Source organism: Osmerus eperlanus, chromosome 17 (assembly GCF_963692335.1).
Source record: "Osmerus eperlanus chromosome 17, fOsmEpe2.1, whole genome shotgun sequence".
Taxonomy (NCBI): domain Eukaryota; kingdom Metazoa; phylum Chordata; class Actinopteri; order Osmeriformes; family Osmeridae; genus Osmerus; species Osmerus eperlanus.
The window spans coordinates 9,293,732-9,315,349 of NC_085034.1; the positions used below are offsets into that span (position 1 = coordinate 9,293,732).

Below are 21,618 nucleotides of genomic sequence, written 5' to 3' on the forward strand. Positions count from 1 at the left end.
TTCTCTCTCTTTTTGTTTCCTTCCTTTCTCTTTCTCTCTCGTTTCTCTCTCTCTTTCTTTTTCCCTCCCTCTTTACCCACCCCACTGTTTCTCGCTCTCTATTTATCTCTCCTCTCTGTCTTTGTCTCTCCCTCTAGCTCTCTCCTCCTCTCTTTTTCCCAGGGCTGCTAAACAGCTGACGCTTGGTAGCACAGTGTAGTCAAGTCCAAGTGTTACAGATTGTTAGTGGCACTGAAGCGAGAGAGAATGAGAGAGAGAGAGAGAGAGAGAGAGAGAGAGAGAGAGAGAGAGAGAGAGAGAGAGAGAGAGAGAGAGAGAGAGAGAGAGAGAGAGAGAGAGAGAGAGAGAGATAAACCACAGAGAAATGTGGAAAGTGAAATCAGGTAGAACAATAACAGTTTGCATTGTGAGCTTTCTGCCTCACCGGTCATCGTCACCCCTGGAAATGGATTGCAGAAGATTAAAATAAATAGTATTTTATTCGTTTATTCCTTATAGTGTTGTAGTTTTGATGCAAACAAACTTTTTAAAAGCCTGCTGTCTTACTTCACTAAAGACTGCCGAAAGCTCTTCCCTTTTACAAGCTGAGTGTGTTGCAGTGGACAAATACAATTCTGGTGATGATAAATAATGTAGCCTGCGGAATAGGGGGAGGAGGGGAAGAGAGAGGAGAGATGGAAGAGAGGAGCGACGAAGGAGAGGAACGTTCATGTTCTTCTTTATAGCTCTATCCTTTCATAAGTGGCTTTCACAGCAGAGAACTGAAAGCTGAGAGTGGATGGAGATCCTCTCTCTCTCTCTCTCTCTCTCTCTCTCTCTCTCTCTCTCTCTTCTCTCTCTCTCTCTCTCTCTCTCTCTCTCTCTCTCTCTCTCTCTCTTCTCTCTCCCTTCTCTCTCTCTTTCCTCTCTCTCTTCTCTCTGTCTTTCACTCTCTCTTCTCTCTGTCTCTTCTCACATCTCTCTCCCTTTCTAGACTGTGCAGGAACAGCAAGAGGAGTTACTCTTTTTATAGATCCCTGCATCCATTATTCACGCCCGCCAACACTAACTTTCTGACCACTGAGGAATCTCAGGTCTCTTTCATCTTGGACCGCAGAAAGAAGTGCAATGTAATACATGTCAATGAAAAACAACCCATTACATTAGCAAAAAACAGATGGTTAGCAACAAGAAACCATATGTAACACAACAACCATCCTGATGTAGCTTTCCAAATTAACCACAATTTCCTGCTCCTTAGTAAATCTTTTGGCCATAATTATTCAGCTTATTGCTATGATAATGACTGTTGTGGCACTTGAACATTGGAAGTTATATATTCCTTTAGATCCTACTGCAGCTGGAGTTGAAGACTACACTCTGTAACTCCGCAGAGTGGATTGTCATGGGTGGGTGATTTGCACATGTCTGCACAGGGAGAGAGAACAGATGCTGAGTCAATCTGAAGCAGCATCTCCGCTTTGGATCGCTGGTGAAAACGTCTTTGTGGGGTGTCATTAAACACTGTTATGTAACACAACACGTCGAGGTTCCCAACATCCCCTTCTCACATCCTCTCTGCCTCTTCCTCTCTCTTTCCCCTTCTCTCTCCCTCTTGCTCTCCCTCTCTCTCTCTCTCTCTCTCTCTCTCTTTCTCTCTCTTTCTCTCTCTCACTCTCTCTCTCTCTCTCTCTCTCTCTCTCTCTCTCTCTCTCTCTCTCCCTCCCTCCCTCCCTCCCTCCCTCCCTCCCTCCCTCCCTCTCATGAGTGTGCATCGTTGACACAGCAGCAGAGCGGTTCTGAGAGGCTTGGAGTTAGGGGATGGTGTGTGTATTAGTAGGAACACAGCGGGGGACAAAGGCACGCAAAGCCAATCAGGGCCAAAGCCTCCCGCAACACAGATCACTAAGAACATGGTTCAACAGGGCACAAGGGCTTTGGAGGGCCAAGGACAGTCAAGGTTGTCCCCCACGCTCACACGCGCACAAGGACTCATGACATACACACACACACACCCAAGCCCCTGCAGCAAGTAAACACACTCCAGACAAGACATTTCCATATCACTGTTACAGTGAGCTTCTCAGTGGCGCTGATGGCGTTCTAATGTGAGCGCCGCACGGAAGCAGGAGAAGGACGAGCGCTGCGAACTCCTTCGGCTGGGAGGCTGTGAGGCTGTGAGGCTGTGAGGCTGTGCGGGGACCAGGGGACTGGATTCTCATGCCATGGTGACATCATTCCGTGTCTCTAGTGCTCCTGACAATGTCCCATCCACTCATGAAGGGAGGGCAGGGGAGAGGAGACGAGAGGAAGGAGGGACGTGGAGAAGGGAGTGGGAATGAGAGGTGGAGAGGAGGAGGAGAGGGGAGGGGAAGGGAGGGGTTGCTCTACATGTGGGGTGTATGAGTGTCTGTTTATCTGGAGGGGAGCTGTTTCGATGATTGAATTACAACGGTTCCACTCTTTCCTCCTTTTTTCTCTTTCTCACATCCCTCCATCCCTCTTTCTCCTACCGCCATCCCTGACACAAGAATAATGTCACAGACACGCTTGCGATCACATACAGATGGGATCACCATATCCAATTGTGGCCTAGATGTTGTTTTACAACAATGTGGGCCTACCTCTTTTTTTCCCCTCTTCAATAAATCTCTTCAAATCCAAGGAAATATATCATGAACACTGCAGGGTTTTTTTTTCCTCGATGCAATCATAGTTTCTCCATCACCACCGCTTCGGTAGACTGTGGACTTTAAATGACTGTAATGGAGTGTATAGCACCACCTAGAAGATGATGGTAAATAAAACTGCAAGTGTATCCTCTCATTCCCCATACTTCCAACTTCACCGACTAAAGTAGTTGAATGGGCTTTAATCCTAAATGAAATGGAATGGAATTACAATTCTAAATCTATGACGGGCTATTTATATTTGATTATTCAACCAAGGTCACAAATTCAAATACAATCTGACCGGATGTATGGAATCGCACACATTTGAATAATTGCATCGTCACAGTTTAAACATCGGGGTTGGCTACATTTGAGGTACATTTATATTCAGGAAATTACTCTTAGACTTTCCTGATTCATTCTCCCAGCATATCCTTTTCTGTTACTTTCCCGTACCTGACTGATAAACATAATCTGATCAATCTGATCAGTCTCTCTATCCTCTGTCTCTAGTCGTCAATCCTGAAAAACCCTGATGCCCTGATCAAGATCACATAATCGTCTCTACGTTCTCTCTCTATCTCTCTGTCTCCCTGTCTCTCTCTCTCTCTCTCTCTCTCTCTCTCTCTCACTCACTCACATAATCTCTGTTAATTTTTACGGTAGGCTATTACTCATTTCCATCCTTTTCTTTCTCAAACAGCCTCTCTATTTTTCACTCTCCCAAGCCACAGAACACACCTCAGTGTATAGCACAGTGAGTACTGGGTGGTTCTGAGCGCCATTGACAAAGTTCATCCTTGTTAAGATGTAAAGAGGTTTAAAGGGAATTAGGCAACATTGATTGGTTTATGCAACTCCGGGCCGCTACACATAGGGGAATGTCTGTTAATCAGAGGACAGGCGACACACACACACACACGCACACACACACACGCATACACACACATCTGTAGGTCTGAATGAGTTATCTTATGCTGCTCCTCTAATGATTAGGAACACTGAGTCAGGTTAAACACTGCCATGGTTGACTATCGCTATTGATCTGACCATGCATTTCATTTTAATATGACAGATGATAGCTAGGTAGTGATATTTTTTCTGTATGCTCTTTTCTCTTATTTTCTATCACCCTCTCTGTCAAGCAAGTGTTCTTATAATTACAGTAGCCTAAGTGTTAAACCATTACATAATAAAAAAGCTGCGAGAACTTTTGTTATTATTTGACCGATTGCGGCGATTATTTTTTAAATTCTGTATTGTGACATTGCTTTACAGCTTAAAGGGTTAAAAATACACCTTTTCGGCTTACCGTGTTTAGCTTAACATAGTAGGCCTACTGTATGTGGCAATTTTGGAATAACTTTATATCCTCAGTAACTGAGCTGTAGTTTAAAATATATTTTAGTTTTAATTTAACACTAGCCTATTCATAATGCCGAGCCATAAGGACATCCACATTCCACAAGGTATAGTTCTGGCTATTTTTCCATGAGCTCAATTTGATTAGTTCCATACTCAAATCTCCCACTAGAGGGTAGACGTAGACTGCGAGTTGATTCTACAGGGCCTGCGGCTTTTGGGAAGTGCGTTAAGCCGCCAATACTAACTTCTTCTAACTTCTGTTACATTTATGTACAATTCAAGTCACCAACTGTCCAATTATATACTCCTGAAAGCCGGTCAATAAGATACCTCTGTATATTTTATTTTATTTGAGAGCAGCATACATAAATATATAACCAATTTTATTTAGTAAATTGGACATTTACAATGACTGTAAATACAAAATGATCCTCAGGTTACTTTGGGATATTCTTGAAACACATGTTGACAAAACTTTTCAAGTCTCCATTTCTGAGGAATAAGTACTTGAACATGATTGGCTGGGAAACAAAAAAGGGCGGAACTGTCTTAAGAAATTTGCATAGTGGCAGGCTGATAAATGTGACAGTTCATGACTAGTTTTGGTTTTTGACCAGAACACTTAACTGATATAATCATCCATATTTGTGCCTGTTAGCCTGGATGATATAGTAAGGGCTGGATATGCTGAAATGGGCTTTTGATTTAAGAAAAAAAACCCTGATAAGATAACACAAAAGAAAATCAATACATGTCCAAAATAGATTTTCCACCTGAACTCAAAGACCGATTGCTTTCCGGTCCGCCTACTAAATTGCAAATAGATACCACTGAAATTCCACAATATTGGGCATTCAATCCCTGTAGAATCCGAGCTGTGTAGTCTACACAGCAAGAACAACAAACAACTAACCAAATCAGTTTTACTGGATTTGAGCTTTAAAAGGAGACGTTCAAAGGGAGGTCTTATTATCTACATAAACCCGCCGATAACGGTCGATAGCTGCTTCGAAAGCGGGACACAAGGTACCGAGGCAGGCGATAACCGCTCTAAATCTGGACCGACGGGCTTCTCAGCGCTTCTTGCTATCTTCGGGTACACCGATGAGGCTCGAAGTCGCAAGGATGGAACTCTTCAGGAAGATGTGGAGGACGCGGAAGCAGATACTGGTGGTGCTGATCCCACTGTCTCTACTGCCGCTGCCACTCATCCACCCCACCAGCGTGAGTAATGCAAACATCGGTCCCAACACAAGTACAAAAAAAATCTATCTAAAAGTATATTTAGCTATTTACAACTTAGTTTTCAGATAGGACGTAGTGTTGAACTAAATATTTGGTAAACCATCACAAAGACGCCAAGACCATCTGTATTTCTATCATCTGTAAACTGTGTAGAAGAGATTGCACTTGGATCGGAACCTTTTGGTATCATAGACATATGTTTGACAAATAACATTTAATGTAGAAAACATACTATACACTTATAATAAAATAGTTCTCCATTTAGCCCTCGGATTACTGTCTGACGCACCGCTCAGACTTTACGCATTAAAACCCGTGCGTAAAAGCGCGCGAGGTATTTTGTTTGTGCATTGTAAGATGGCTACACAGGTGCCATTGGAAGCAGTTTGTTTGCGCCAAATTCCAAGTGATTAAATTACAGTATAAAGCTTCGGGGGATTTATTGTGACTTGCGTTTTTAGGCCCCCCTCTATGTAAGAATGTGTCCTAACTGAAAGAGTCGTGTCAGGCTGCTGCAGCTGCATAGTCCCCGAACCAACCCCTGTCTGCGTCAGACAACACATGTCCCCTTATCGGCCCCTGTCTGCGTCAGACAACAGCGGGGACTCGGAAGGGGTAGGGGAAGGACAGCAGAAATCCCCTTCTCTTGATATTAGTGAAACGAATATACAATGAATGGTCAGAGGATGTTTCCCTATGCCTGAAATTAAAATAGTGACAAAGGCGAGAATTATTGATAGGTTAAGAACATAATAAAGATGTGGTATTAAGCATACCTGTTACCAAGTTCTTAGCTTCAGTTCTCAGCTTTAAGTCCCTACCAGTCTTTCACAAGAATTAGGTGTTAACAAAGCAAACCCAACCAAGGTTAAATCCCACAAGGAGGAAATTACAATACTGCTACAAAGAGCAGACCAACCTAGGTCAAATTCTCCATCAGTTGGTCAGAGTCTATCTGTCTGGTAAACTGACGAATTGACTTATACAATCAACCTAATCTTACATTATCCATTCAATAATTGTTTCTTCTTATTGTTTATTTATTAAGCAAGTGATTGTAAGTAAATTTGTGCTTATATCTGAACCTCTACTTCCCCATCTAAAGATAAAAAGGTGTGCCTTGATGAAAGAATCACCTTTTATTTCAAAACAAACAATCTTTACTGCTGACTGTGAAGGCTTATCTCTAAAGGCATGTAGCACCAAATGAGGCCTTTAGACTAAATGTAATCCAATCACATCTTCTGACAACAGACAAACAACGGATATCTTCTTTCATTGTCTGATTTCATTTGATTATCAACGAACTTTACTCTCTGCAGCCAGGCTCCAGCATCACATTCCTTCATGTGAGAAGAACTTTCTGTCCCTAGATTAAAACAACTATGTGCATGCGAGTACTTCCTTGTCTATGGGAAAAGCTTCTCCAAATAATCAACCGATAGTTGTCATAAAAACACCATTCCAAACTCTACAATATAGACCTTTTCACTCAACCTCTACTATCTAAATCAAATGACACAAAAGACCGGGGCATCTCCCCTCACTGGCGGAGCTTCAGGAAGAAAGAGTGGGATGAAGAGTAGTGTAAACAGGGATTTATCTACAGACCCATTCATTGCATCCCAGTAATCTAGTACAGATAACAGTTCAGTAAGAGTCTGATCATGTCTATCCTTGTCTGCAGCCTCCACCAGCGATCAATAAAAGAACACACTATCTGACAATGGAATGGAATCAAATAATGCCCCAAACGGTAGTTAGCCGTAGTCTCCTGCAAGCATACCATGCAGGTCCACAGCATCACACCTTGCACACAGACATACCTGGCGTGATTTCATTTAATCGCCTGTAATCTGCATTGCCTCCATCTCATCCCAACACCACATTGTGTTCTTATTAAACCATAAGCTGCCATATGATTATTTTTTTCCCTCTCCCAGAAACGCTGTGTAATATTACTGAACAATGGTGTCGCGTCAACCATGGGGCCCTGGGCTTGGCTCAGGTTTGGTGTGGTTCAGGTCTGGGCATGCCTGTCGACAACATTAGCCGTTGCTGGCTCACGACGCCACACGCCATGTTCCAAGCGGTCTTCTCTCCTCATCGTTTAAAAACAGGACTGCATTTCTTTCTTTTTTTTTCCCAGTCTTGTAAATCCCACTGTAGGCGTGTTAGTAATCCTTGTTGCAAAGGCCTTCTTATATAACCATAACCAGATTAATACACACTTGGAATTGGGGTGTGTGTGTGTGTGTATGGCTGTGTGTGGAACTGAGTCGACGACCAACACCTCCACGTTCCAGACAACAGGAACACACACGTGTGTGTGTTTGCATCTGTGCACCTTAAGGGGGCTTCTGTTTAGAGCAGCGATCGTGGTCCAATATTCCCTTCACATTTTGGGGTGAAGGGAATGTTCTAAGACCGCTCAAGACACGGCTTTACACTGCTGGTCGATTTTGATATGTTTTTGCGCTTGTATGTTCCTCCAAAACTCTTTTCCTGTCTGTGCATCGAGCTGTCGGAGAGGGTTCGGAGGGGTGGGTTGGGGGTTGTTCCTTCAAATGGTCTTTACCAAAAGTAGCCTAAACCGGCACTGAATTGTTATTGTAAACATAGAGAGTGGAGTCCAGGGTCGGTGCTCGGATAGCTATTTCCTTCAAAATGGGTTTTCTTATATCTCTCTACAAATCCCATTTTGATTACACCATTCAGTAAGAATTCGGATTTGTTCAGACTCTAACCAGGGTTTCCGTGGTGACCGTGGTGCTGCTGTGTGTTCATGCTGATGTTTGCTAACGTATCATATCCAAACTGTGGTCTGCATGGCCAGTATTACCTACTTCTCTGTCATGGAGCGCAACTGTTCTTAAAGATGAACCTGTGCGTTTATGAAGGATAAAATGGTTCAATCTCACCGAATGTTCTGAATGTCCATTCAGAATGTCCATATCCATTTGACTTTTGTCACCAAAGCAGTTGTTCACGACAATGTAATAAATTCGATTTGGATGTATTAATTTAGCATACACTTGGATCCAAGTCAAAGTACGGTAAATAATCATGGAGCAGAAGTCAAGCACAAGTTCTCAGAGTTTGACGTGCCAGAAAACAGATGGATAATCATCAAGTCAGTCAGCCTCCATTAAACAGACATTGGCAGTTACTACGGTCTGTGAACTCCCTTTACCATGCTTGCTAGCCTGCAAGCCTTTCCATCCATCCCTTTCCATCCCTGGCTCATCAATGGTTTCTTGTGAATTGTAAAGCTGAAAAACACTGTGTGTGTGTTTGTCCCTGCAGGAGGCGTGCTGTGCCTATGTGCTGATGGTGACAGCGGTGTACTGGGTGTCTGAGGCTGTGCCCCTGGGGGCTGCTGCCCTGGTGCCCGCCTTCCTCTACCCGCTGTTTGGGGTGCTCAAGTCCAGTGAGGTGAGTAAACGACGCCCTCGCTGTCTCTCTTCCCTTCTCTCTCTCTCTCTCTCTCTCTCTCTCTCTCTCTCTCTCTCTCTCTCGCTCTCTCACACACTCTCTCTCTCCCCTCTCTCTTCCTCTCTTCCCTTCCCTCGCTCTCTCTTCCTCTCTTCCCTTCCCTCTCTCTCTTCCTCTCTCTCTCTTCCCTTCCCTCTCTCTCTACCTCTCTTCCTCTCTTCCCTTCCCTCTCTCTCTCTTCCTCTCTACCCTTCCATCCCTCTCTCTCTCTCTTCCTCTCTACCCTTCCATCCCTCTCTCTCTCTCTTCCTCTCTTCCCTTCCCTCTCTCTCTTCCTCCCTTCCCTTCCCCCTCTCTCTCTTCCTCTCTACCCTTCCCTTCCCTCTCTCTCTCTCTTCCTCTCTTCCCTTCCCCTCTCTCTCTCTCTCTCTCTCTCTCTCTCTCTCTCTCTCTCTCTCTCTCTCTCTCTCTCTCTCTCTCTCTCTCTCTTCCCTTCCCTCTCTCTCTCTTCCTCTCTCCCCTTCCCTCTCACTCGCTTTGCGTCAGCAACAACACGACAAGGTCAGCCCAGTTTGTTTATCCAAAGGGCACAGCTGGTGACAAACGATGATGGATCTCAGATTAATGACACGCTGGGATTCGTCCAGTTGTCGGTGTCTCCCTCTCTTCCTCTCGCCTTCCCTTTCAATACTTTGGTCACAGTCTCTCGCTTGTCCTCTTTGTCCATGTAGGCCCAGAAAACGCTATTTGGGTTCGTATTCGAATCCTTGGAGTCACACAATTTCATTGACTCGCTGGTGCTTTGGCTCACTCTCACTGCGGTTTGCTGTGCACTGCTGTAATGAAAGCAGTCTGGTGCTGTTGTAGCAGGTGCACTGCACGGTCAGCAGCGGTCAGGGAAGTGGGGAAATGTGACATGGGTCATTATTCAGACCTTATATAAGAGAGCCACGTAACAGCTGTGCACCTTAAAGAGGCCTAACCATGTCAGGCTTAACAGAAAAGAGGTACCATAGAAACATTGTAAATGCTAAGACGTGTTAGGATAATGTCGTGCAGAGCCAAGAGACCGCTGCTTGATACATCCCTAAACAGTTGACCAGTTACTGGGTTAAAGGGCTGTTTATGTTTCAATGGATGTTTGTATGTTGGGTTGATTGTTAGCCTCCCTTCCTTGCCTTCTATGAAGTCCCCCCCCCCCCCCCCCCTTTAGCCAGGTGCACCACCGAAAATCGAACCATTTGTTATCACGGGTAGAAGGTATTTATACTGAGTAGTTAGTTTAACCAATTTAGATTGGGTTACATAAACAAGGTTATGTATAGGGTTTGTTTGTTGTGTACTATGTACTGTACACTCTACATACGCGTATATGTGGTTTTATGTAACCAGTCCCCTGCCGGCTCAGAGCCACAGTGACACTGAAACGGAGCCAGGTCACAGTGGCACTGTGTTTGCCTGGCGGACAGGGAACACAAAGGCACATTCCTCCACTGTGTTCATCACATGAGAATAGAAATAATAATCCTTATCGAACTTTTCCCTAATGACCTCCACAGTCTAGGGAAATACAGGATAGAGAACTTTTTGGATTCTTTTTAATAAAAAAAAAAAGACTTCCTAGATAGAAGGAATTAAATGACACTTTATCTCTGCTGGCTCCGGAATAAGGCGGCGGGTCAATTTGTCTAGGTCAACTCATGTGTGTCAATTTGAGTCAACCCAGTTTGTTCCTCTAAAGGCCAGAGTAGGTAACTAAAGGTTACTAACGGTAGACTACTGAGATCTATCAAGTCAAGTCGGTTCATCCATTGTATTTTTAAAGATTCATCCAGTTTTTGCTGTTTTTGTTTGTTATTGTGGTTATGACGAATCTCACTGGACTAAAACTTCATCAAAAAATGTCAAGAACTTTCATGCTAGTTCAACGAAATGGTCAAACACCTGTGTTAAGGCTCAAGCAAGATTAAGTGCTTGGTGTTAGAATAACCGCCACCTCCTTCCAAAAACAAAAAATTGATGAACATTGATGGATGGCGCTGCGTGTGACGTTGTTTTCGAATAGAGCGGTTGCTGCGACGACCAGGACGGCGACGCGCAGCGTGAGCCTTGAGGGGTCATGATGTGGAGACCCCGGACAGCAGCCCTCGTGTTGAAGCTGTGCGACGGTAGCACAGGATGACACAGCAGAACAGGCCCGAGCAGTGAGATGGCTCTTTCCGAATCCATCCCATTCAGGGGCGTGGCCACGTGGTGGCCAGGGGGGGCCACGGCCACCATTGGTCAGAGAATGGCCACCCTGCCGGCCCCCCAAACCTCAAGGCACAAAAAACTCCTGAACATTTACATTTAGTCATTTTAGTCTTTTTTTTTTTTTCTGAACAGAAACGGTATAAAGCTGAAATAAATGCATTAGTATTTTGTTTTATCAAGTCGTCTTATATTGTCATTTGTCACTTACACTACAAGCCCCATATTCGCAACATGTTGGGCCACGCCCCCATCAACAGCGCAAGACACAAACCAACGTGCATTCTGACAGCGCTTCAACGGAGACTAGCAGCTAACCACTGGATACCGTTAGAAAACTGCTGCTCTGAGTGATGCAGTGTTTGAGTTTTAAAATAGTAGTTTTTGACAATCAAGTGCCACCCCAAATAAAAGACTGGCCAGAGCTGGCCCCCCCAGTAATAATGTCCTGGCTACGCCCCTGATCCCATTAACCACTTCTTCAGGAAATGGAGGGTTGTTGACGAGCGGAACACACGTTCCAAGCGACCACGTTCGTTTTCCCCCCTTCACTCGTCCCTGAGTTGCATAATAGAAAACTCATGTAACCAAAATCCCGTTGACCAACTTGACAAACGCAAGCTGGCCCCTTCGTAAGCCCCTGGATTCGTGTTTGGTAAATACACCATTTCATTCATGCAACCTTTTTTTCTTTTCGTTCAAAAACAGGCTTCTATTTACTGGATTGTTATGGTCACTTGCCCTCCACCCCTCACACACACACACACATACACACACATCCTTTTGTCAAGTAACCAGGATTGCTTGAATTGCTTGCACAGGAATCCGTTTGATTGTGTGGATAGGAGGGTAGAGGTACCTTGTTACCTGGCACAAACAGGAAGGGGTTACGTGTAATTCGGTTTTGTGGCTTAGTGGCGTTCTCTCTCGGTCACATAGAGACGGGGAGCTAAGCCTCGCCAAAAGGTTCGATCCTGATTGATCCGCCTGAGTCCGCTGCAGTCCGTCCAGCTCCTCCCTGCTTCCCAACCCGCTTTGTGGAACACCACCGAGAGAGACGAGGAATCTTGAACGCTCACTATGTTTCCAATACCAGCAGTCTGGTTTCGCTACAAACATCACACCTTCCTGCTAGTTTGTGTGTTTTTCCATCTCAGAACTTTGAATGATATTTTGGTCGTCGACATGACGTACTTGGGAGCGCTTTATCCATCATTTTAGCGATGGCCAGATATCTGTGGAATGTTTAGTCTGGTATCGAGATGCCTGCTAGGCTGTTCTAGTTGAGAGGTGAGGACAGGGAAAGGACCTTTCGGGCCACGCACCAGGAGCCCAAGACGAAACCAAACAGCGTAGCTGTTCGCACAATCACGGTGAACATTTCAAGTAAAGGAACCTCAATGTACAGAAGGGATTTGGTCAAAAGAGTGGAACATTTTATAATGTGTGTATGTGTGTGTGTGTGTGTGTGTGTGTGTGTGTGAAGGTGGCTGCAGAGTACTGTAAAGACACCACTTTGCTGCTTATGGGGGTGATCTGTCTGGCGGCCTCCATAGAGAAGTGGAATCTCCACAAACGCATCGCTCTCCGCATGGTGATGATTGCTGGGGCCAAGCCGGGCATGTAAGTAATGATCTATCTCTACACAGACAGGTGCATGGTATCGAAAGACGCGTTCACGGGTGCATTGTCTCTCTCTCACGCAGACACGCAGCATTCAAACACACACCCGTGCACAGAATGCTCTCGAGCTATCTCTCCCCCCCCCCCTCCCTCCCCCCACACGCACACGCACACGCAGACACACACACACAGACAGACCCACTCTCCCCTCTTACGTCAGGCACACCCTCAAGCCTCGACCTCCCTCTCCTCTCGTCCCCAGGCTGGTGCTGGGCTTCATGTGCTGCACCACCTTCCTGTCCATGTGGCTCAGCAACACCTCCACCACCGCCATGGTGATGCCCATCGCCGAGGCCGTCCTCCAGCAGCTCATCTCCACCGGCGTGGCCGACGCCCAGGAGGACTCGGACACCGCCGAGGGCCCCGACGGCGGTAGGGGCCTCTCTTGACTCCCAGAAAGTTCACGGCTGCCCCTTTTCGTACCCGCCTGTGTTTCTGCTTCCGCTGCCTGTCGATCGACCGCACCCCTTCAGTGTCGTCCCTCTCACTGCCTGTCAGAAATACCATGGCTGCGTTGGGGCCTTTTTAATCAGTACCACAGCTGGACTGTACAGCTGTCGGAAATGCCACAGCTGTATACATGCCCCAACTTCATTTCTCCCTAAATTCCATAGCAGGATTGATGCCTGTCAAAAAGGGTTGCAGCTTACCTCCTCACTCAAAATAAATGTTTTGGGTTTTTTTACAGACAAGGCGAATCTGGATAAGAACCAGCTGGAGCTGTTTTATCGGAGAGACAGGTGAGGCCAGGGGCAGACAGACACTGGAGAAAGACGTTTGGGGGATACTTTATTTAGACAGCACATTACATAGTAGGATCACACTATCAAGGGACTATTAAAATTGTCAAATGCATCTCTGCTTATGTATAAAAAAAATATCTAGGTTTAGGATTAGGGATATTTGACTTTGACTGGATTTTGGGGACAATAAATGTACATATTACAGTAATTGTATTCAAGTTACTTTAATAGAAATTGGCATCCCTTGACATGGACCATAATAACCTAATAAGCAAGTGTGCAAAACCATATTGAAAAACTAAAATATTTGATCATCTTTTAATCATCTACAGATGAACTGTATCCGTAAAATGTTATAGGTGCTATGTCAGATCCAGTTCTATGGAGGATGGATATTGTTTTTAATTACAAGCTTGTCTTCCATCCACAGCTGTGTCAAGCATGAGCTGTGCACTCTGAGTGAGGTGAGAGTCATCCACCATCATCTACCATCTTCCAATATCATCCACCATAATCTACCATCATCTACCATCTTCCAATATAATCCACCATAATCTACCATCATTTACCATCTTCCAATATAATCCACCATCATCTACCATCCTCCAAAATAATCCACCATCATCTACCATCCTCCAAAAGTATCCACCATCTTGTAGTTAGTTTTACAACTGTGTGTTTCTGTTCTTTCAGGTCCAGACCTTAGAGTCCAATGGTGTGTCTCTGAATCCCAATCTCGGCCAAGAGGCCATCAGAGAGTCTAATGGACACTTACCCCAGGTCAGAAAAGACACACACACACACACATACATAGAGCGCATACAGTACAAATGCAGTACCCATACCGACACATATGCACTGCACAGATGCTGCACGCGTACACACACACACGCGCCTCTCCCTCTCTCTTTCTATCGGACGCACAAGCCATTTGCACGTCCTAGCCACCACAGCGAAACACACCACAGTAACCACGCTGCATGGTCGTCTCGGTGTCCCAGACAGAGATCCCCATCCCAGAGCCCAAGAGGGAGAAGGGGCGGAAGGACTCCCCCTACCCCACCAAGAGAGACCACATGATCTGCAAGTGCCTCTCCCTCAGCATCACCTACGCCGCCACCATCGGGGGCCTCATCACCATCACCGGGACCTCCACCAACCTCATCTTCGCCGAGCAGTTCAACACGTACGCCACGCGCCCACCCAGACACACACACACAGACAGACACACAGACAGACATCGTACGATGCCAGGTAGATGCCTCGATCACAATACTTTTCAAACCCACTCTGCGTGTCGTCGGCGTGCATCGCGTCGGTTGTCGTGTTGACAAATGTGTCTTTCGCTATCAAGTGATCCGACACCGACAAATCCTAGCGCAGAGGGGGTTAGCTGACGCTGCGGAACGTGGCGACAACTAGAACGTGTCTCTGGTTGGGATTTGTATTCAGCTTGACTAAACCTGTGTGAATAAATGGGATAAATACATGGATGCCATGTCTTAGTGGGGCGCACAGGGTACAAACGGGAAGTTGAGGAACAAACGGGCCAAAGAGCCATGGGATTGGTTTAATCACCCTGGCCAATCCCCAAAGCGGATTTCCCCCCTTGGTGATTTTTTGTGGAGGCTAAGCCTGAGGGAGTTGGAGTTTTCTCGGAGTTGGTTGGACAAAGGTCACACCGTGACTCTGTGAGTGTGACATACAGTATGTCAGCCCAACCTGTCAGTTCCGTTCAATGTAGTTGGTTAATCCCGAAGAGAATTCAAGTGTTGAGGTGAACTCAGAAGGAGAGATGTTGACTGGGGTGGGGGAGTTTGGGTGGGGTTGGGGGGGGGGGGGGGGGGTTCAGAGAGTTCAGAGCATCTCGGGAGCTGCTGTCTGGTGTCTCCCTTTCATGAAGATTTGCTGTGTGTGTCTTTAGCACGTCCATGCTATAGGACAAGAGAGCCCTTCAACCTTGTTCACCGTCGACACATTTTCACCCCGTTACAGACGGAGGACATGGATGACAAACGACCAGGCTGCAGCTCTGTAACTGTAAACAACGGCAGCATGGGACAGTCTAGATAGGAGAAAAGTGGCTCTACTTTGAGGCATCGCATTTTGGTGCGGCAGAAGTTGCAGTGTACGTTCTCGATTAGGTTTATGGATAATCCTGAGTTGTTAAGCGGAGAAGTTGCACAACAGCTTTCAGTTTGGCCATGCTAGGTCCGCAAAAGAGAGAAGGGACGTGTGTGTGTGTTTGTGTGTGTGTGTGTGTGTGTGTATGTGTGTGTGTGTGTGTGTGTGTGGAAAAAAGGACCTTGCTCAGTACATCCACATCCCTAAGTAGTGACTGGACGCGTTGACCTTCTCGTCTCAGAGACAGAGGGTGAGAAGGGGGGGGGGGAGGAGGAGGGTTGAGTCCACAAGAGAGGGGGCTGATAAAGGGATGGATGTTGGGGGTGGGTGGAGGGGGGGGGGGGTCGAGGCACACCTTTGGCTACCTCTCACCTTTGTCCCGGTTATCTGCACTCAGTCAGGAAACACATGCAAAGATCATCCAGATACTCGAGTACTGAGCCAAACAGCGCTCACCCGTATCTCAAGACTACAGCACACGGAACAGGCAGCCGCCATTTTGTTACTGGTCGACTCAACGGTCTTATCAGTGAGAATGTCCGCAGAACACAGTTCTCAGCCTGTTAGCGGGCAAATCGTAATTAGGAGTCAGCACGAGTCAGTCAGCACCTCTCTCAGCAGACAGCATGGAGGAGTAGTGATATCACCGCAAGACAAGTGACTCGACAAAGTGATGAAATCGGGATTGACGACCTCGGGTCGAAACAATTTTGAACTTGTTGTGCGAGGAAGCTCGAGGGCCTTAAAATCGTCAGAACGTTTGTTTTGAACATTCCCCGAAGACAGCAAGAATGACGAAGGAGTGTGGTTATAACTAGGCTGACGGTGCTCCCCCTCCTCAGGCGCTACCCGGACGCCAAGGTGATCAACTTTGGCACCTGGTTCATCTTCAGCTTCCCCATCGCCCTCATCATGCTACTGCTCACCTGGGTCTGGCTGCACTTCCTGTTCCTGGGATGCAAGTAAGAACCGGGTCACCATAAACTACATATCCCACCATAGTTGCGGGTATCGTTTGAGTTAGGTCTATATTATACTATGTGTGAAGGCATATTAAGAATAATGTGGGAATGTGACTTACATGGTATATTGTGGGATATATTGTACATATGGGAAAGCATATGGACATACATATGAAGATGTAGGGGGAGGATGGTATCTAACCATGAACAATGGTAGAGATAAACATCAGCTGGTGTTTGCTGCTGTGAGTGGTGTTGTGATGGTGATGTGTGCCCCAGTTTCAGGGAGACCTGCTCCTGGAGTAAGAAGCGTAAGACCAGGAGGGAGGTTCTGTCTGAGAAGAGGATCCACGAGGAGTACATCAAGCTGGGACCCATCAGGTTACAACCCTCGCCACCATCACCATCACCCTGAACAATCCTCATCACCACCACCATCATCACCACCACCACCATGAACAATCACCACCACCATCACCGTGAATGATCACCACCACTCCCATTGCCACTATCAATCCCCATCACCACGACAATCACCACCACCAATGCACACCGCCACCATACCCATTACTCTGTGTCACTGTCTCTATGGGCAGGACTTTCTTCCAATCAAAGTGGCAGATTTCAAACTGTATCCAAATGTCAATGTGTTTTTCTCGGTGTCTGTGTGTTCCTCCTGTAGTTACCCGGAGGTGGTGACAGGAGTCTTCTTCATCTTGATGACCCTCCTGTGGTTCACCAGAGAACCTGGCTTCGTCCCTGGGTGGACCTCTCTGTTTGAGAAGTACGTACGGCCCCTGTGAACCGCTCATGTTCCTGCCCTGTCGAAATCTCATTCGTCGAAATGTTATAAATCAACCTAACTTTCTATAGTGGCATAAAGCAATACTCATTCATGCACATGGTATTCAGCCACTCTACCAAATTCAACCATGGGATGGTGTGTCTGAGGGCTGAGCATGTTGTTGTTGTTGTGGTCGGACAGGAAGGGGTACAGGACAGACGCCACCGTGTCTGTGCTCCTGGGCTTCCTGCTCTTCCTGATCCCCGCCCGGCGGCCATTTTCCCGTACATCCAGATTCACGGTCACAGGTCAGTTCATCCATGGACGCAGGTCCACTGTAGGCCCACTCAAGCCACGCGTGTGCAGTCTGTATGAACGAATATCGCTCAACACTGTTGTTACCTCCACAAGTTTGTCCTCCGCTAGGAGTGCGTGCTTTGTGACCCGAAGACGCCAGGGTCCGTATTCACAAAACATCTTAAGGCTGAAAGTAGTTTCTAACTCGTTGATTTTGGAAAAACTCTTCAAAAAGAATAGTCCATCCATATTTTCAATTTTTGGTCTAAGAGTATTTCACGAACCATTTTAGCTCAATCAAAATTTATATTTGATCATCTTTACTGTTAATTGTGATGGTGGTGATTGTGTTGGAATATGGCAACATGATACCTCCTTCTACAGTATTTCTATGATGAAATCACTGACAGAAACCCATCCCCCATCGGCCAATCACTGTGGGCATAGTGAGAAAGCTTGTTGACATCATCCATAGCAACAACGTCAAACCCACCCTTTCTCTTAACTTTCTCCCCATTCCTTAGTAAAAGTTGACCTCAGCAGCTTTGTTGTTTTAAGAAGAAAGTCTTAGCTAGAAACTTTTACTGATATTTGGGAAACCTCTCAGTGTGAATATTGCCCCCAGGTCTTTAGCGTCTGTTAGTTTCTAATTCACCAGAGTTGTGGAAGCCTGCTCTCTCTGTCTTGATAGGCTTCAGACAACAATCAGAAACAACTCAATCATGTGCCAGGGTAGACCCTGTCTGTCAGGGTCGCCTTTGGATTACTGCCTCAGTGGGGACCCCTATTGGCCCAGGATAGTAACGACGTGTTCTCCAACACCCACAGTTGATGAGGAATCGGAGGAGGAACACGACGAGCCACTGGCCCCTATGATCACCTGGAAGGACTTCCAGAAACTGATGCCCTGGGAGATTGTGATCTTGGTTGGGGGGGGCTATGCGCTCGCGGCCGGCTGCAAGGTAGGATAACCACAGTCCACTGTGTTGGGGAATTTGTATTACTGGAATGCGTGAATGTGAGTGCTCAGTCTGGCTCTTTGAGGAAAATGTTGACTGTGTGTGTGTGTGTGTGTGTGTGTGTGTGCCTGTGTGTGTGTGCCTGCGTGTGTGTGCCTGTGTGTGTGTGTGTGTGTGTGTGCCTGTGTGTGTGTGTGTGTGTGTGTGTGTGTGTGTGTGTGTGCCTGTGTGTGTGTGTGTGTGTGTGTGTGTGTGTGTGTGTGTGCGCCTGTGTGTGTGTGTGTGTGTGTGTGCCTGTGTGTGTGTGTGTGCCTGTGTGTGTGTGTGTGTGTGTGTGTGTGTGTGTGTGTGTGTGTGTGTGTGTGTGTGTGTGTGTGTGTGTGTGTGTGTGCCTGCGTGTGTGTGCCTGTGTGTGTGTGTGTGTGTGTACAGGTGTCCGGTCTGTCTGTGTGGATCGGAAGGCAGCTGGAGCCTATGAGCGGTCTCCCCCCGTGGGCCGTCACCCTGCTGGCCTGCCTCCTGGTCTCCACGGTTACCGAGTTTGCCAGCAACCCTGCCACCCTCACCGTCTTCCTGCCCATCCTGTCTGCTCTGGTGAGGCTTCATCCCTGCATCCCTTCATCCCTTCATCCCTTCACCACACACGTCCTGGAATCAGACCCAGGTCCATCTGCACATGTTGACTAATTGATTTAGCTCACACCGTTAAATGGAACCAATAAATGCGTCCCCAAAAATCCAACCATGAATTGGATTCCATCGCATTAACAAAATTATTGAAGAATTACTAAATGCTAAGTAATAATTGACCCATGTTTGGGTCTGAGTCACTGGTCAACTGATATTTAACATAATTTGCAGAGAGCATACACCTTTGTCCTTATTTCTGAGTTGACTAAACCTAACCTTCTAAGTCTTTGACCTTTAAATACCCTTGAAGGGTCTTAACATCAACACTCTTAACAATGACAAACTGCTGTCTTTCTCTGTGTCTCTGTCAATATTTGTGCAAACTTGAAGAAGAACACTGATCTTTCCCCTCTCCATCTCTCTGTGCCTCTCGCCCTCTATCGCTCCTGCCTCCTTTCTTTTCCCTCTCCCTTCTTCTCTTAACCTTTTTGTCGTTCTCTTCTTTCTCAACGTCCTCTCTCCTTGATTTCCTCACGCGGCCTTGCGCTCCATGTCCCCCCTCTCACCCTCTCTTTCTCGCTCTTCTCCTTCCCTCACGCCACCTCGCTCTCCCTCCCTCGCTCTCCCTCCCTCCCTCAGTCGGAGACCCTGCAGATAAACCCCCTCCAGACTCTCATCCCCTCCACCATGTGCGTGTCCTTCGGGGTCATGCTCCCCGTGGGGAACCCCCCCAACGCCATCGTCTAGTTACGGCCACGTGCAGATCAGCGACATGGTGAGTCAAAGCACGAACCCCCCCTGCACACCGACGTGCAAACTCACTCGAAGACTCACACGCTCGTACATGAAAATGCACGTGGATATATGCGTGTGAACACGCACACACTGACACACGTGCACAGTACTGTCCTGTACAGTCTTCCCCCAGCAACTTCAAAGGGCCTCACTGGAATTCTCCACAACGATTACGCAAGCTCTCAGACAGAGAAATACAAAACCAACCGAAAGAATAAAACAAACAATTGAAAAATAGACTTAATAATACAAAGCACATTGCCCGAGACACTTTTTACTTACGAAGGTATGATGTCAAGCAATTACAAACCATAATAAACAGAGCTGTTGCATGTATGGATCTCAGGACCCATGTGTTCAATGTTGTGTGATGTGTTCCCACCCCAGGTGAAAGCAGGATTCGGGGTGAACCTGATTGGTGTTCTGGTGGTCATGCTGGCCATCTTGACCTGGGGGGTGCCCCTCTTCGACCTCACCGAGTTCCCTACCTGGGCGGTCATGAGGAATGTCACAGAGAGTTTATAACCACTGGAGGGAGCCAGAGTGTGTTGACAGTGGCAGAGAGAGAGATAGAGACAGGAGACTGTGTGTAAAAGAGAAGACTGGAGATGTAGTCAAACAAGCCTTGTTCCATAAATGAGTCCTAGCCCCTCTGCCCTAAACACCTGTAAAGATCTGATTGGTGGAACCTGTGCCCCCTCGGATACAGTACATCATCAGATCTGTGCAGGTGTGAGGTGGACTCAGGCCTGTTTCTGGGCAGGGCTGAACTCTCTTACTGAAAATGCCAAAATTGAAAGGGACAGAGGTGATCTCTTTCAACCTGACCGGATGAGTCTGAAAAGGTTGGGATGGATTGCCAATGGAAGAGAAGGAGGGAAGGAGAGCACCACCTTTGGGAGGAGGGACAGGAAGGAGGTGCTTGAAATGGACTGTCAAGTCAACGGATCGTATTGCCTTTTACTCCATCGCATCACTGTAAATGCTGCTTTAATAGGTTGTTGTGTTTTAATATTCAAGCAGTGACTTTATGAAATGTACCACACATTCAGTATATATCTCATTGGTTTAGCCCTGTAACCACATAGTATTTTTCTGAGCATTTGACACTTTATGTCAAGGATATACCGTATTCTACAAAACTAGTCCTTACTAATGTGTGTCTGTGTGGTGTGTTACCAATGCTATTGGGTTTATGTTGTCATGTGTCAAGTGTTTCCTGGAGACCAGAGGGGGAGAACACTGCAAAATTCAATCAAGAGCTAAATCAAGAGAGCTGTCTCTGACAAGAGACATGTTGGCAACAGACAGGATGTGCATGTGATTGTACTGCAATGTGACATGTATGAGAAATACTTTATATTTTTACACAAATTCAAATGTAATTTTTGTACATTATTCAACCTCACCATGAAAAATGTAGTCCTATGTACTCAACTTAATCTGGATCCTATATTTCTATACATTTTGTAATTTATTCAATGCCTTAAAGTTTTCATATGGTAGAAGATGGATATAGAACTTGTAAATACATACAAACGTGTCATATAAAAGCTAAGAACCTTATATCATATATCAAACCAACCTGATGAACTCTTAACTTTCATGAATGATGTGTAGTTACAATCCAATTGAACCCACTCCCACTTTTAGGATCATAAAACTAAAGATATGTTATAGGCTAATAAAAAAATA

The 21,618-nt window shown here is 46.2% G+C and overlaps 1 protein-coding gene across 1 annotated transcript; it reads left to right on the forward strand.

Moving 5' to 3' along the window:
• The first annotated feature begins 4,637 nt into the window (after window positions 1-4,637).
• Window positions 4,638-21,618, forward strand: slc13a4 (solute carrier family 13 member 4). Its single transcript, XM_062483362.1, is given in 18 exon segments — window positions 4,638-5,240; window positions 8,568-8,696; window positions 12,433-12,569; window positions 12,832-13,001; window positions 13,318-13,369; window positions 13,803-13,836; window positions 14,066-14,152; window positions 14,374-14,558; window positions 16,339-16,458; window positions 16,738-16,839; window positions 17,141-17,242; window positions 17,444-17,550; window positions 18,368-18,501; window positions 18,931-19,092; window positions 19,768-19,871; window positions 19,873-19,903; window positions 20,311-21,097; window positions 21,154-21,618. Coding segments are annotated over 17 exon segments (1,914 nt in total). The 5' UTR covers window positions 4,638-5,120; the 3' UTR covers window positions 20,449-21,097; window positions 21,154-21,618.